The sequence below is a fragment of the Amyelois transitella genome, chromosome 18 (genome assembly GCF_032362555.1).
Source record: "Amyelois transitella isolate CPQ chromosome 18, ilAmyTran1.1, whole genome shotgun sequence".
NCBI lineage: Eukaryota > Metazoa > Arthropoda > Insecta > Lepidoptera > Pyralidae > Amyelois > Amyelois transitella.
In genome coordinates, this window is record NC_083521.1 from 6944343 (window position 1) to 6958333 (window position 13991).

Consider the following 13991-nt stretch of genomic DNA (forward strand, 5'->3'; position numbering starts at 1 on the left):
GCCGTATAATACCACACATAATACGTCTCTTACGACACAGATAACATTGTTTAGTTTAGATAGAATAAATCAATTTGTATCTAAAGTGCTAATGATAAGATAAGAAGATATACATTCAGTCAGAAAAGTATCGGGAATGGATTATTTATTTATGGTTCCAAATTCAAATTTTTGTTTTTTTTGTTGTTGTTAGATTGGCACAACTGTTTTCCATTTTGGCGCGGAGTTTGAGTTGCATCTGTTGTTTACATTAAATACAGTGCTATTTTTAGTTATATCATATCTAGTGTGTATTGCTAATTTCATAATGGATAAAAACATCGAACAAAGAGTTTGTCTTAAATTTTGCATTGCCAATGGAATATCGTGTTCGGAGTCACTGAAAATGTTACAGAAGGCTTACGGTGAATCGACTTTATCAAAAACTCGTGCTTATGAGTGGTACAAAGCGTTCAAAAGCGGTCGAGATGTGATGGAAGATTTGCCTCGCTCTGGTAGGCCATCAACGTCTGCAACTGAAGTTAACATCGCAAAAGTGAAGGAAATAGTGACTGAAAATCCTCATTCAACTTTGAGAGAGATAGCCACCGAACTTTCTGTATCTCACGAGTCGATCCGTACCATTTTAACTAATAATTTGGGTATGAAACATGTTGCCGCTCGGCTAGTCCCAAAAGACCTGAATTTTTTTCAAAAACTCAATCGCATGAGAGTCGCTGAGGACATGCTAGAACGAGTCAATTCCGACCCAACATTCATGAAACGCATTGTTACTGGTGACGAGACGTGGGTTTACGAGTTTGACATGCAAACTAGTCAACAAGCTTCGGAGTGGCGCCTTCCAACTGAACCGAAACCGAAAAAACCACGCCAAAGTCGTTCAAAAGTCAAAGTCATGTCGACTGTTTTCTTTGACTATCGCGGTGTTGTGCACTCGGAATTCTTGCCGGAAGGTCAAACGGTAAATAAGGAATATTATTTGAGTGTTATGCGGCGTTTAAGAGAGCAAATCCGACGAAAAAGGCCAGATTTGTGGAAAGAAAATTCTTGGATTTTGCACCATGATAATGCACCTTCGCACAAGGCCATCATTGTGAACGAATTTTTAACCAAACACTCAACAAATACCATCGAGCAACCACCATATTCACCAGATATGGCTCCAGCCGACTTTTTTCTTTTTCCTAAACTCAAATTACCACTTCGTGGCACCCGTTTTCAATCGGTAGAAGACATAAAAGAGAATTCGCGGCGAGAACTGACCTCAATTCCGGAAACAGCGTTTAAAAAATGTTTTGATGATTGGATTATTCGTTGGCGTAAGTGTATCGTTTCTAAAGGAGCATATTTTGAAGGTGATAAAATAAATTTGGATGAATAACAAACAGTTTGTGTATTATTGATCTTTTCCTGCTACTTTCTTGACAGAGTAGTATACTACAAATTATGGCGCCCCGGCTCTTGTTTTGGATATGGAATGCCAAATACATTCTGTTTTGGTTGACCACCTCTGTGTCGTAGTGGTAAAGTTCATGCCTCTTAATAAGAAGCTTTGGATTCAATTTCATAATCATAATCATTTATTCTTTGAATGTACATCTGTTGTAGAATTCAGTAATATTAATACTGTTGCTAGAATTTTGAAACTTAATTTGGATTAGGTCAAGCTTCAAAAGGTGTCCAAAGATTAATATATTTGTTCGTGCTGATTAATGTCCAAAAACTATGTTATTTTGCACAGAGGCGAGAAAGAGAGAGAAGACAATAACTTTTTTCTTTTGCATCTCAATTCTTTAATCATAAAGCCATTCAGTTGAACGTGTCCTTTCAATCTTTTCAAGACCGTTGGCTCTGTGTACCCCGCAAGGGATATAAACGTAATTCTTCTGCCTTCTGGCTTGAGTCCCGGTTGCAACCTCATCACTCTGAAGAAGAACGGTTTTACCTTTATCCATGGATCCTGGATAGGGTGAGTTAGGTTTTTTACACGAAGCGACTCCCCTTCTGACCTCCGCAACATTTGCAAGTAAATCAACCAAGGATAAAGGCTTAATTCTTTTTTATATTGGTGCCGGGAACTACACGGCACTCCAACTCTTTCCCATGGATGTCGTAAAAGGCGACTAAGGGATAGGCTTACAAACCAGGGATTCTTTTTAGGCGATCGGTTAGCAACCTGTCACTATTTGAATCTCAATTCTGTCATTAAGCCAAATAGCTGAACGTGACCTTTAAGTCTTTTCAAGACTGTTGGCATTGTTGTATATGTATCTGTATATGTTGGCATATGTATCTTTCGCAGATGGCTAGACTCATCCCTGTCCATCATGGAGCAGTACGTTCGCGAATGGGACTGTCTCCAACTTCGCTTCAAGTTCTACTCGTTCTTCGACCTGACAGCGCGTCCCCAAGACGCGCCCAGACTGAACCAGCTGTACCAACAAGCTCGTTGGCAGATCCTCAACCAGGAGGTCCACTGTACTGAGGAGGAGATGCTGTTGTTTGCTGCTTTACAGGTAATATTGGTTCTCATTAGGTTCCACTGCGAAATACAGGGTGTTGTAATAAGTTCCTTCTTCGATCGTTACCGCCTCAAATAATTGTACCCTGAGTTTGTACTTAACTAAGAAGTTTAACAATCAGGATTTGAATGGTGCTCTGTCGCTTTATGTACAGGTAAAATTATGCGGCAGTCAATATTATCCATACAATTTCTTTTTATGTAGACAATGTGCATTCGTCCACGATTCAGATTTAAAAGATCTTTTGTCAATTGACTTCTGTTGTTAATGCTGCAGTGTAGTTTGTTTTGCCCCTTCTTCTATACATGCGCCTCGGAAGCGGTAGTAGATATAATTAGACTTTTAAGTCATGTTAAAATTTTGAAATTAAATCTATTTTATTCTATTCTAAATCCTAGTAAAGGGACTGGATTGACATTTTTACTATCACCCTTTATTAGGTGGCGTCTTTGATTTTTTCTATTGCACAAATAAAAAATATCTAATATACAAAATTAACGTACTTAAAACTTTTTTTTTAATGTGCATTTTATTCTTACACCATTTTTGTTTATTGCAGCTCCAAATCGAACTTCAGACCCTAGCGGGCGGCGGTATAGACGCGGCGGACGGCGCAGCCTCAAGCCCTGGAGCAGCGCCCGAGGACGAAATCGATGCGGCTCTCAGCGAACTACAGGCGCACTTGGAGGGCGGCCCCCCCATCAGGCCGGACATCACACATGTGCCCGAACTGGCTGGATATCTTAAATATCTCAGGTGGGTTATTTTGGATCTAATTAATGTAGTTTTATTTAGCCGTGTGGTTCTCGGCACCAATAAAAAAAAAAGAATAGGACCACTCCATCTCGTTTCCATGGTTGTCGTAAAAGGCGACTAAGGGATAGGCTTATAAACTTGGGATTCTTCTTTTAGGCGATGGGCTAGCAACCCGTCACTATTTGAATCTCAATTCTATCATTAAGCAAAACAGCTGAACGTGGCCTATCAGTCTTTTCAAGACTGTTGGCTCTGTCTACCCCGTAAGGGATAAAGACGTGATCATATGTATGTATGTTAATGTAGTTTTAAGTGTTATCACTCTATTCTGAACAAGGAAATTCGTCCTCCTGTCTTATTCTCGATTAGATCCTGACCTCACTAGAGTTAAGCTTGGGATGTGCCACTGTAAGAACATACATAATCAAATTTCAGCTTTCTACATACAAACATATACATAATACGTTCGATTGTCTGTATCCCATACGGAGTTGACAGAACAAAAGAGACAATGTTCAAAAATGGCTTAATGATGGAATTCAAATTCATACTCGTATAGTTACCGTCTTTCCATGATTGGCGTTCAGCTTCCTATGATATGAACTCAATTCGTGTCCGTCATTCACATACATATATGTCATATAAAAGTATTTTAATATTCTTAAATATTTTTTCTGTTATATATATTATTTATGTACACCAATTTATCTTTTCATCTCGGTGTCGGCGTGCAGCAAAGGGCCAAGCTCTTGCGGCATATCGTAAGAATTTTTTCAAAGAGTTTTCAACCCCGACATAGTTCGATACTACCATAATTTGGTGCACGCTTTGTACAGAACTTACTGGACTAACATTTGAAAATCCTTTTGGCAACCTGACACATACTAAACTGTATTTCTTGTATTGTATGATATAATTTATTTTTTATTTACTTAACTGAATTTATTTATTGATGACTTTGACAGTAACCCGTAACATTTTATTATTATAAAACAATCTAACATGTCCTGCTATATTAATTGATATGCTGCCTACCTGCTATAAGAAATTTTAAGTTTTAGACTTTCAAGTAATTTCTTGTAGCTGGGCAACAATTAAAATATTTTTCAACCCAATACTGAGTAAAAATCCCTTTTTATTCATCGTAGCATATCCTTTTTTTATTCCATGTTAAATTAGGCATTTGTCTGCCATCTCACCTGATGGTAAGTGACGATGATGACCAAGATGTTACATGCCTATGCAAGAGACCCATTTATTTTACTTTTTAATGTTCGCAGACAGTATTTGTCTGGGAATATAGAGGCAGGCAGTTCATTCAACACCTTAGCTACTCGAACCAAAAACAAACTGTCGAAATGTTAAGACCTACTTTTATCATACCTAAATCATTTAAAACTTAAAATACTCTTCTCATCAACACTAACTTGATGATGCTAACTAATCATATCAATAAAACGCTTACTCCAAGACACCAAATCATTACGGCTAAGGCCAACTAAAACGCACAAAAATTATAGAGAGAATATCTAGTATTACCTCGTGGTAAGTTAGTATGCTTTCTTATCGTTCATTATAACTTGATTCATCATATAAATTTGTTAATCCACAGGCCAAAGCGCTTCACCCTGAAATCTTACAAGCGCAGTTGGATTTCGTGTCGCGACGGCATCCTCCGCATTCATTCGTCACATGACGCGGCGACCCGAGGCGATGCTCCCTCTTATATGGTGGAATTGAGGGGCGCTGAGGTAAGTTACAACTATAATAGTTACTAAGCAATTTGAAGATCTCAATTCTATCATTCAGCCATATAGCTGAACGTGGCCGTTCAGTCTTTTCAAGACTGTTGGCATTGTAGACAATGCCAACAGTCTTGAAAACTTCCTACGTCTACCTTGCGAGGGATGATACGTGACTTAATGTGTTTAAAGTATATAAATTGTATTTTTTGGATTCGTTAATCTTATATAGATCCCACATATCGATATTTTGGCAGTATTTTTCAAGTACAGAGATCAGTTAGTTACAATTTCATTTTATGGATTAAAAAATTTAAATGCCAATGATGATGTAAATGCAATTGATTTTACTTAGCAAAATTTGAATTCATTTTGTATAATTTGAACTCGTAAATGGTATTTGTTAATACTTATAAAACAAACGAGATCCACTCCTGAAAAACTCCACAAAAAGATGTAAAGGTTAATAACCTTGAACGAACGAAAATCATTGAGGAGTTTGGCAAAATTTTAAATGGTATTTATTTATGTTCCAGGTGACCCCGGATGCACACCCGGCGACGGGCCGGTACAGCATCAAGCTGGAGGTGCCTTCAGATGACACCATGCATGAGATCTGGCTTAAATGCGAGAATGTAAGTTTTTTTTTCTATTTTTTTAGATAAATTTTTCATTGTTTTTTTTTTTGAATAATGTAAGTTTCCACTGATAGTGTTGAATGTGTACACTCATAATTTCAAAGTAATGTCGGCCTGTATGGCGTACCAGTAAAGTACTGTCGAGACAATGTTGTCCCTTTTTAAAAGCGTTTATTTCGAATATGTACATTCAGATTTATTAAATTTATAGGTTAATTCGTATCTTTGTTTTCATCATACACGCTTAAAATAAACTTAAAAATATACGCGAACGTAGTAGATGAAGCTGCATCACATACAATGTACGAACAAATATTCACACGTTAGATTTTAACCTTCTTAAAAGAATAAGGCGGTTCTCACATTGACCTGTATGTATGTTTGTTCGCGATTATGTCGCGTTTCGCTGAACCGAAAGGGATACACTTAGGAGAATATTTTAGAAATTTAACCGTCTTCAAAAAAGGAGGAAATCGATTGGACGCGGTTCTTTTTGCAAAAGTTATTACTAGCCTTATCTGTCTGTTCACAGGAGGACCAATATGCGGAATGGGTGGCCGCTTGCAGGCTGGGTTCCCGCGGACGTTCGCTCGCAGACTCGGCCTTCACCACGGAGGCGGCCGCGGTGAAGTCCCTCCTAGCTCTGCAACGGCCGCAACCGAATGCAGCACTTAATCAGCATAGTCTGCCCCACTTGGATCATCTGCAGCCGGAGAACTATTTGGCGCCTAAATATGTGAAGAAATTGAAGGGGAGCAAGGTTAGTTTAGATTTTTGGAATTAGTTTGATGTTAATTTTGCAATGACCGCAACATAATGCAGCACTAAATCAGCATAGTCTGCCCCACTTGGATCATCTGCAGCCGGAGAACTATTTGGCGCCTAAATATGTGAAGAAATTGAAGGGGAGCAAGGTTAGTTTAGATTTTTGGAATTAGTTTGATGTTTATTTTGCAATGACCGCAACATAATGCAGCACTAAATCAGCATAGTCTGCCCCACTTGGATCATCTGCAGCCGGAGAACTATTTGGCGCCTAAATATGTGAAGAAATTGAAGGGGAGCAAGGTTAGTTTAGATTTTTGGAATTAGTTTAATGTTAATTTTGCAATGACCGCAACCGAATGTAGCACTAAATCAGCAAAGTCTGCCCCATTTGAAATTACTCGGCGCCTGAATATGTTAAGAAATTGAAGGAGAACAATGTTTTTTTTTTCCGCAGATTAATTTAGGTAATTTTTTGTGAGCTTACCAGCTTCAGGCTTTTGTAGTAAAATAAGTATGTAAAAATAATTTATGCTTTCATTTCCAGTTCACCCAACGGGTTCTAGAAAGCCACGCCAACGTCAAAGATCTCCCGCTACTCGAAGCTAAACTACAGTACATTAAGACTTGGCAAAACCTACCGGATTACGGCCAGTCTCTGTTCGTGATCAGATTCATGGGCCAAAGGAAGGATGAGATCATAAGCATCGCCAACAACCGCATCATGAGACTAGACCCTAGCACCGGAGACCATATCAAGACTTGGCGGTTTAGCACTATGAAGGTAAGTTGCATTTTATATTAGAAACTCTTTGGTGGAATATTCCTGAAAAAAGACATCCCACTTCTGATATCGAAGTACAATATAAAAGGCCTGGCAAAACTTGCCGGACTACGGCCAGACGAAGTTTTAAACTGACGAAGTCGAAAACAAAATACAGGAGGCCCTGCAACTGCAATCTTGTGGCGTTTTAGGTAAAACGTCGCAGGCAAGAGAGGTAATTTAAAGTTCTATAGAATAACTACATCAGCCTCTATTAGGACTATGTTGACACATTTTAGAGTGTGTGGGTTTAGCAATAGACAAGAGATCCAGCAAGTAGCCGCCAGAGGATTGCGAGCTACTTGGTGAACGCTATAGTAGTCCAAAGGTCAAAAGCCGTAGTGCGCGCGCACCCTTATATAGGGCTCCCGGACTGCGAAGAGGGGCACGACGTCACAATCTATATAACATTGCTCACAAATCAAAATTTTGTTTCAGGCTTGGAATGTAAACTGGGAGATAAGACACATGATGGTACAATTCGAAGAAGGAAATATCATGTTCTCAGTCCAGTCAGCTGATTGCAAGGTAGTGCACGAGTTCATCGGTGGATACATATTCCTGTCAATGCGATCTAAAGATGCGAATCAGACGTTGAACGAAGATATGTTCCACAAACTCACTGGAGGATGGACGTAAAATATATTATTTTTAAAAAAGCTGGCTAGCATTAAAAAAAATCGATGCAATATTGTCTATGAAATGAATTAGTTCTTCTTTTGAAAATTATGAACTTAGCACATTGTACTTTTATTTCAATTTCAGTGTATGAATGAAGCAGAGGTATATATATATTATTGCATAGTCCAATGAGGAGTTTAAATGTGCCTTGAATAAAGTATTTTGATAAATAACGTTAACACATTAAAATTATGCGAGACACACATTTAGATCACGGAAATTACTCGCATTATAACTTAGTGCTTCCAATAATTTATATTAGCGTTTCTGTACATGCCAAATATAATTAATTGTATACTGGACATAAATGCTTCCATTTCAAGTAGATCAGAAGTCTAGGCTCCGATGCAATTAGTGAAAAGTGTATTCATAACGCGATTTTCAAAGCTTTTTATACGAATAATTTGTAAGTTATTTTTAAGATATACAGTTGAAAACTCGACTAAGTGCCATTATGAGATGGGATGTGCCCATGTCGCCTTAACGCACGCGTTTTTGGTGCTTCAATAAATTATAAGTATAGCCTTCTCATGCCTTTTAAAAATGATCATATTGAATTCCTCTTATTTAGATTTCCTCTTACAAATTCAAGGTTCGATATCTCTTATATATTTTGATCTTTTTAAAATGCCAGATTTGCCGAGTGGCCTTAATGTTAATAGGATTGATATTTTCATTGACGTAATGTAAATAACATTTTAATTTGCACACCACTTTTTGGTGTCTTTTTTGCTTAAACATTCTCATTTTTCCATCTATATATATTTTATTAATTTGGACCGCTAGTCTTACGGAGTTCGCATAAAATGCCGTCATATAAGTTATATAAATTAATGAAGTATTAACAATTATTTTGCCGTATTTAAATGTAGAATTGTACAAATATGTATGTACACTTGGTAACATAGTGACTGTTTGTAAATGAATATCAAAATAAATGTAAATTAATAACAAAAATGTCTTTTATTTCATTGCCTGTCCTTTAAGCATGCGAAAAATCTTTTTACAGTTTATACTGATTTTGTAAGGATGTGTTCCCGTAGAGTATTTCATCAAATAGTTTATTTGCCCCTATGCTTATAGTAATATAACTATCAGCATTAATTATCAGGATATAGGTATTTATAGCCATGCCTTATCATTAAAGGCGAACTGCCTTTATGAGACCTAAGCCGCCAGAAACCGCGGTAGTTAAGAAAAATATAATTTGCCTTTAGTGTCAACACTGGAGCAAACAAAACTATTTGATGAAAAAAAAAAGAAAAACGGTATAAGACATGAAAAAGTTTAACCTAAAACTTTAAAAAATAGTGGAGTGTTGTGACTGGTTAATTCAAAGACACCGCCTTCGTCGAAACACACCCTATAAACACCATTATAATGGTTTAATATTGGATTTTAAATCCAAGAAAGCTTATCGATAAAATATTAGTAGACAATAAAGTTTATATACAAGTTTGTTATACAAATGTGTACAAGCTTGACAACTATATTAAACAATATAGGTCTTAGTACATAATTTAACTAATACTTAGTACATAGTTTGCTAATGACTAGAGAAAATTAAACATGTTTCTCATTTCCATTTAAAAAATCCTTAGAAATACACTGGCGTAAAAAATGTAATAAAATTAACTTTTATTTGTTAATTTTTCTTTTGTTATATTGGATTTTGATAAAATTTTGCCAAAGTCAAGATAAAACATGGTTAAGTAATCATAATCTTATTAAGTATGTCTACTATATATAAAGAATCCAATAATAATATGCGGTTGCTCTTTAAATGGCAAAATATCATGTTAATCCATTCTGTCATTTGGAAATGAAAGCAAAATGACAGTTTTAAAAATCTAAGGGTGGATGACTTGAGGTCGGCTTAGCAAAATTAAGGTTAGCAAAATTGGCGGTACAAAAGCTAAACTGTTAAGGCGGGTCTCCTGCCACAGTGTTTTGTGTTTTATAATACCTTAATGAAAATTTGTATTATATTTTGTAAGATGTTAGGTTTACATAGCTGGGCCACGTGGAGGGGATAAGAGAGGATCGCGCCGTCAAAAGAGCGTATGAAGGTAGACCAATCGACAGGAGGCAGTGTTGCCAATTTTCCGTACTTAGTTCTTTATTGCTGGAATGTTACAGTAATACCCTAGCTTTAGGATCTATTCACGGACATTAAAAAGGCATATGTCGTCTCTTTTCTCTTTATGTCTGTCTGTGGTTAAACTAAATTTTAATACTATGTGGAACATAAACTACTTAAAGCGTAATAATGCGTTTGGTCTGAAAATACGCAATCAAAAGACGAAATAGTGTACCGATAATTTTATATGGATTGACAGTTTTGGCACACGAAATAACCGATTGTCCTACTCTTATGGAACTCCCCGTGTTAAGCGCCAAAAATGGCCGCCATTCCATACAAAACCTTACAGATTTATAAAAGGAGCTTGGTTGCTTGGCAACTCTATTTGTTTTTTACACACTAAACTAGCACAGTAATATAAAAATGCATTATTAATCAATCAATCACTTCATTGCATTACATCGGTTGCAGTATATATTCAAGCATATAAATATAAATTTTATTGATCTGTAGATTTTTGTACAAACCATAAAAATGGGTAGAAAGACTATAGAAATGTTTACCTTTGATTGTGACGTTGAAACTGAAGGTTGTGATACCATAAAGTTTTATATAGAATCGCAATTTTTAGATTTTAAGACTGCACAGAAAACTGCATGGAGTGCAAGACATCCCATATTTTTGATTATAGATCATTCCTATAGTTTCAAGATTAATATGGCATTCATCTGATAATATTACGATTTTTATGGTACAGTGGGCTCAGGAGTTAACTGTGCCACTTCGCCTTAATTGGTGTATGAGAGGTGGGCCAGTTATCTCTTGAGCCGTGTGTACAGACAAAACACAAATACATGATTGATTAGACAAACTACACATCCACCACAGTATATTCTTCTCTTTTTTTCTCTACTGATAAAACCTTACCAGGTACCTCTTGTGATACTGTGGTACTTCCTGGCTCAGAGGAGGAATTTTCAATATTAGGGAACAAGAGCCTGCCACATCATTCACCTTCATCATAGAGTCTGATTGGGACCATAGTACTTTTGGTTTCTCTTCTAAGTTACCTGTATACTGCTCAATGGCTAGCATGTCTGACTGGCCGCACATTGTTCTGGTAAATACTAATAGATAACTTCCTGAAAATAAAAATAAATTTGTGAATGCCATTATACCATTATAAATCCATACAGCCATATGGGGGCTTTCGGTCTTTGTAAATATGGGTGAATAAGATTTTGTTATAATTGCTTGAATGGTGCAATTTGACATACATGTATTACACCACTATTCATTAAATCATGGATGAAGCGAAAAAAGAATGCAGGGATCGTGGCAAGTGGAAAGGAGTATTCTCTGCCATCACCTCCGGGAAAGAGGCGTGATTTTATGTGTGATATCACACCAAAAATGAATCAAATACTAACCTAAATTACAAATAGTAGCTGGAGGATTAGTAAAATAAGTGATTAATTCCAATCTGCTATCAACTCCTGGTATAAATCTGTACAGGTGGCTGAAATAGTTCTGCGTACAATATATGTAATTCTTGAATGAAACCATACAGCTCATTCTTATTTCTGTTGCTACAATATTGACCCAGCTGTCAGTTTCTTCACTCTCCTCGTATCGGTATATGTTTTTATGGCCTGCAGCATATATCATGTTCTCATGGTTGCAAACTGCGGGGTTTTGGATGGTGTCATGAAATCTGGCTATGCTCCTATACGTTTTTGCGTCAAGATCATAAACAATTGCGGTGTCCAGCACTACCCTATAAAAATATAAAGATATTATATAATAAACTTTTACTCTGTGATGGCCTAAATAAATACCAATAAAAGAGCATGAAGTTGATTCTCAATGCTATCAAACGCATCGTGTGACATCTTAGATGAGCTAAGTGTGACATAGATAGTTTACATATAGGAAGAATATTTCAATTTTTTTCTGTATTGTAGTAAAATTTTTGTAGGCTTCAGTAATTATTAAATAAAAAATATCTATAAAAAGGAAGCATCTTATTGCACTCCCTCATTTCATATTCAATCCTTTGATCCATGTTTGGAAATCATTTTTAAGATCTTACTCTTTAATCTTACTAATAGACCATAGACAAACCTAAAGGCACCCACTCCTCCAACAATAAACAGGGAGTCTCCCACGACTGCTACCCCTCCATGTCTTCTTGAAGGCAACTGGACTCCATGACGTGTCCATTCATTTCTCAATGTATCGTAAACTTTTACGTCCTTATAAAACATCTCTGTGCCTCTTCCATACTCTCCACAAACTATAACCAACTTCGTCATACCCCAAGCAATTACATTCCAACCCCATAAATTCTTTTCAGCCACTTCCAACCATCTTTCAAATCCTGTCTCTTCGGAATATGTGTACATTACATGTGGCACTAACTCCGGCTTAGAATCTTTAACAATCCAAACAGGAACAATTGGAGTAAGTTTAAATTTTCTAGATTTACTCTCATTCACTAAATTTATGACCTCATTATATACTTTCTCTGTAAACATTTCAACCAGAACAGTTTTCTGACTAGATATAGATGACGCTGACAATTCATGCCCTCCACTTGCAATTTCCAAGAGACAATCAACCATTTTAGCAGCAAGACTGTTTTCATACTCCATGATAAGTGCCCGAATTTCTTTCAAGTCATTTGTAGTTATCCTCTTTAAATCTAAACAGCATATAACTAGTAGTAGCATAGCGTCTAGTCCTTCTGTTGCTTGTGATATCCACTGAAAACCAAATTTGAACACATCTAACTCACTTCCAACATCTAAATAGGGATGAGACAGGTACCAGTATAATTTCTGCATTGATGGTATATACTCTGGTTTCATATTTTTAAATGAAAATAAACCAAAACATGCTGCCAGCTGTTCTAATCTTGCAAATGAAGAACTTTCGGCAATGGTTTGAATTTCTATCCAATTGGATACTTTTAGCTGGAGATCTAAGGTGTATTCTATTTGTTTAATAAGCTCTGAAATTTGTAAAAAATTTGCAGCTATTGCCAAGTCTGCGATTGTTGCGAGGGAATGTTCGAAAAGATCTATTAATCCGATTTCCATGTACTGTAATATTATCTTCATCGAGTTCGCATCCAAAACCTAGAAAATGAGCCAGAAATTCTTGTTATTCTTAAATCCAAAATAAAATAAATCATTGATTAATATATATAATAGCAGGTATATTTACATCAATTTTAATTTCCTTTTGATGGTTTTCAATATAACTGCCGCTGAACATGGCGCGAAAATAGTCACTGTGTTCACAGAGGACATCTTTTTTAGCTATTAATTTTTGACCTTCTATTATCAAGCATATTTCTTCCATATCTGATAAATATTAACACACAAAAATTCCAAATTTGGAAAATAAATCTTTTTAAAAGACCAGCCTTTTTGAGGAGATCAGTCTTTGGTCTTTTCTGGGGTTGTTTTTATAATTTTTGACTTTGACATTTGATAATATCAAATATGCGTTCGCGACTAAGTTATCAACATATTATGTACAACATATGGGTGAGCCCATCTACGACACATTTTGCGATTTGCCCACGCGACTTGTTGCTAAATGTATAGGCAAAATAGGCAGATATTCCCCAAATTCACTGAATATTCGCCTCTATAACAACAACGTCGTAAACTATCTTGATAAAAACGGACGTGGTAAAAGGCGACTAAGGGAATAAGCGCCACATTCATCTCATACAAATTTGTTTTTTTTCTTCCCATGCAGATTGTTAAAGTCAGTCAAAGGAAAGGCTAAAAAACTTGGCATTTTAATTTTAGACTAGCGAGTAGTTTATGTACACATACTGTACCTACATACATGTAACAAAAATATACGAAAAAATACTCATGACTGAGGTTTCTATCTAAGCTTGCATGAAGAGAGTTATGATTTATGAATGAGGATGAAGCAAAATAAGTATACATGGATCGTGGC

General features: G+C 36.3%; 2 protein-coding genes across 2 annotated transcripts in view; one reads left to right on the plus strand and one right to left on the minus strand.

Annotated features, from left to right (window-relative positions):
- The window catches only part of LOC106130026 (unc-112-related protein), a 42609-nt gene extending 34718 nt beyond the window's left edge, over positions 1-7891 (plus strand). The window contains exons 5-11 of the mRNA XM_060949098.1: positions 2303-2516; positions 3082-3278; positions 4891-5029; positions 5557-5655; positions 6191-6418; positions 6971-7207; positions 7685-7891. Coding sequence (XP_060805081.1) covers positions 2303-2516; positions 3082-3278; positions 4891-5029; positions 5557-5655; positions 6191-6418; positions 6971-7207; positions 7685-7885 — 1315 coding nt within the window. The 3' untranslated portion in view covers positions 7886-7891. The remainder of the gene's footprint in view (positions 1-2302; positions 2517-3081; positions 3279-4890; positions 5030-5556; positions 5656-6190; positions 6419-6970; positions 7208-7684) is intronic.
- A 210-nt stretch (positions 7892-8101) lies between these two features.
- On the minus strand, positions 8102-13513 carry LOC106130034 (kelch-like protein 30). Its single transcript, XM_013328793.2, has 4 exons — positions 13239-13513; positions 12135-13150; positions 11441-11787; positions 8102-11152 (listed from the first exon to the last, which is right to left on the minus strand). Exons 1-4 carry the CDS (start codon positions 13374-13376, stop codon positions 10920-10922), a joined length of 1734 nt encoding a protein of 577 aa, XP_013184247.2. The 5' UTR covers positions 13377-13513; the 3' UTR covers positions 8102-10919.
- Between the last annotated feature and the right edge of the window lie 478 nt (positions 13514-13991).

Coding starts and splice junctions, on each gene's coding strand:
- LOC106130034 (XM_013328793.2), bottom strand. CDS start 13,376: ATGGAAGAAATATGCTTGATAATAGAAGGTCAAAAATTAATAGCTAAA. Junction 13,151..13,238: donor AAAAGGAAATTAAAATTGAT/GTAAATATACCT, acceptor CTCATTTTCTAG/GTTTTGGATGCGAACTCGAT. Junction 11,153..11,440: donor AGCTACTATTTGTAATTTAG/GTTAGTATTTGA, acceptor TTTTATTTTCAG/GAAGTTATCTATTAGTATTT.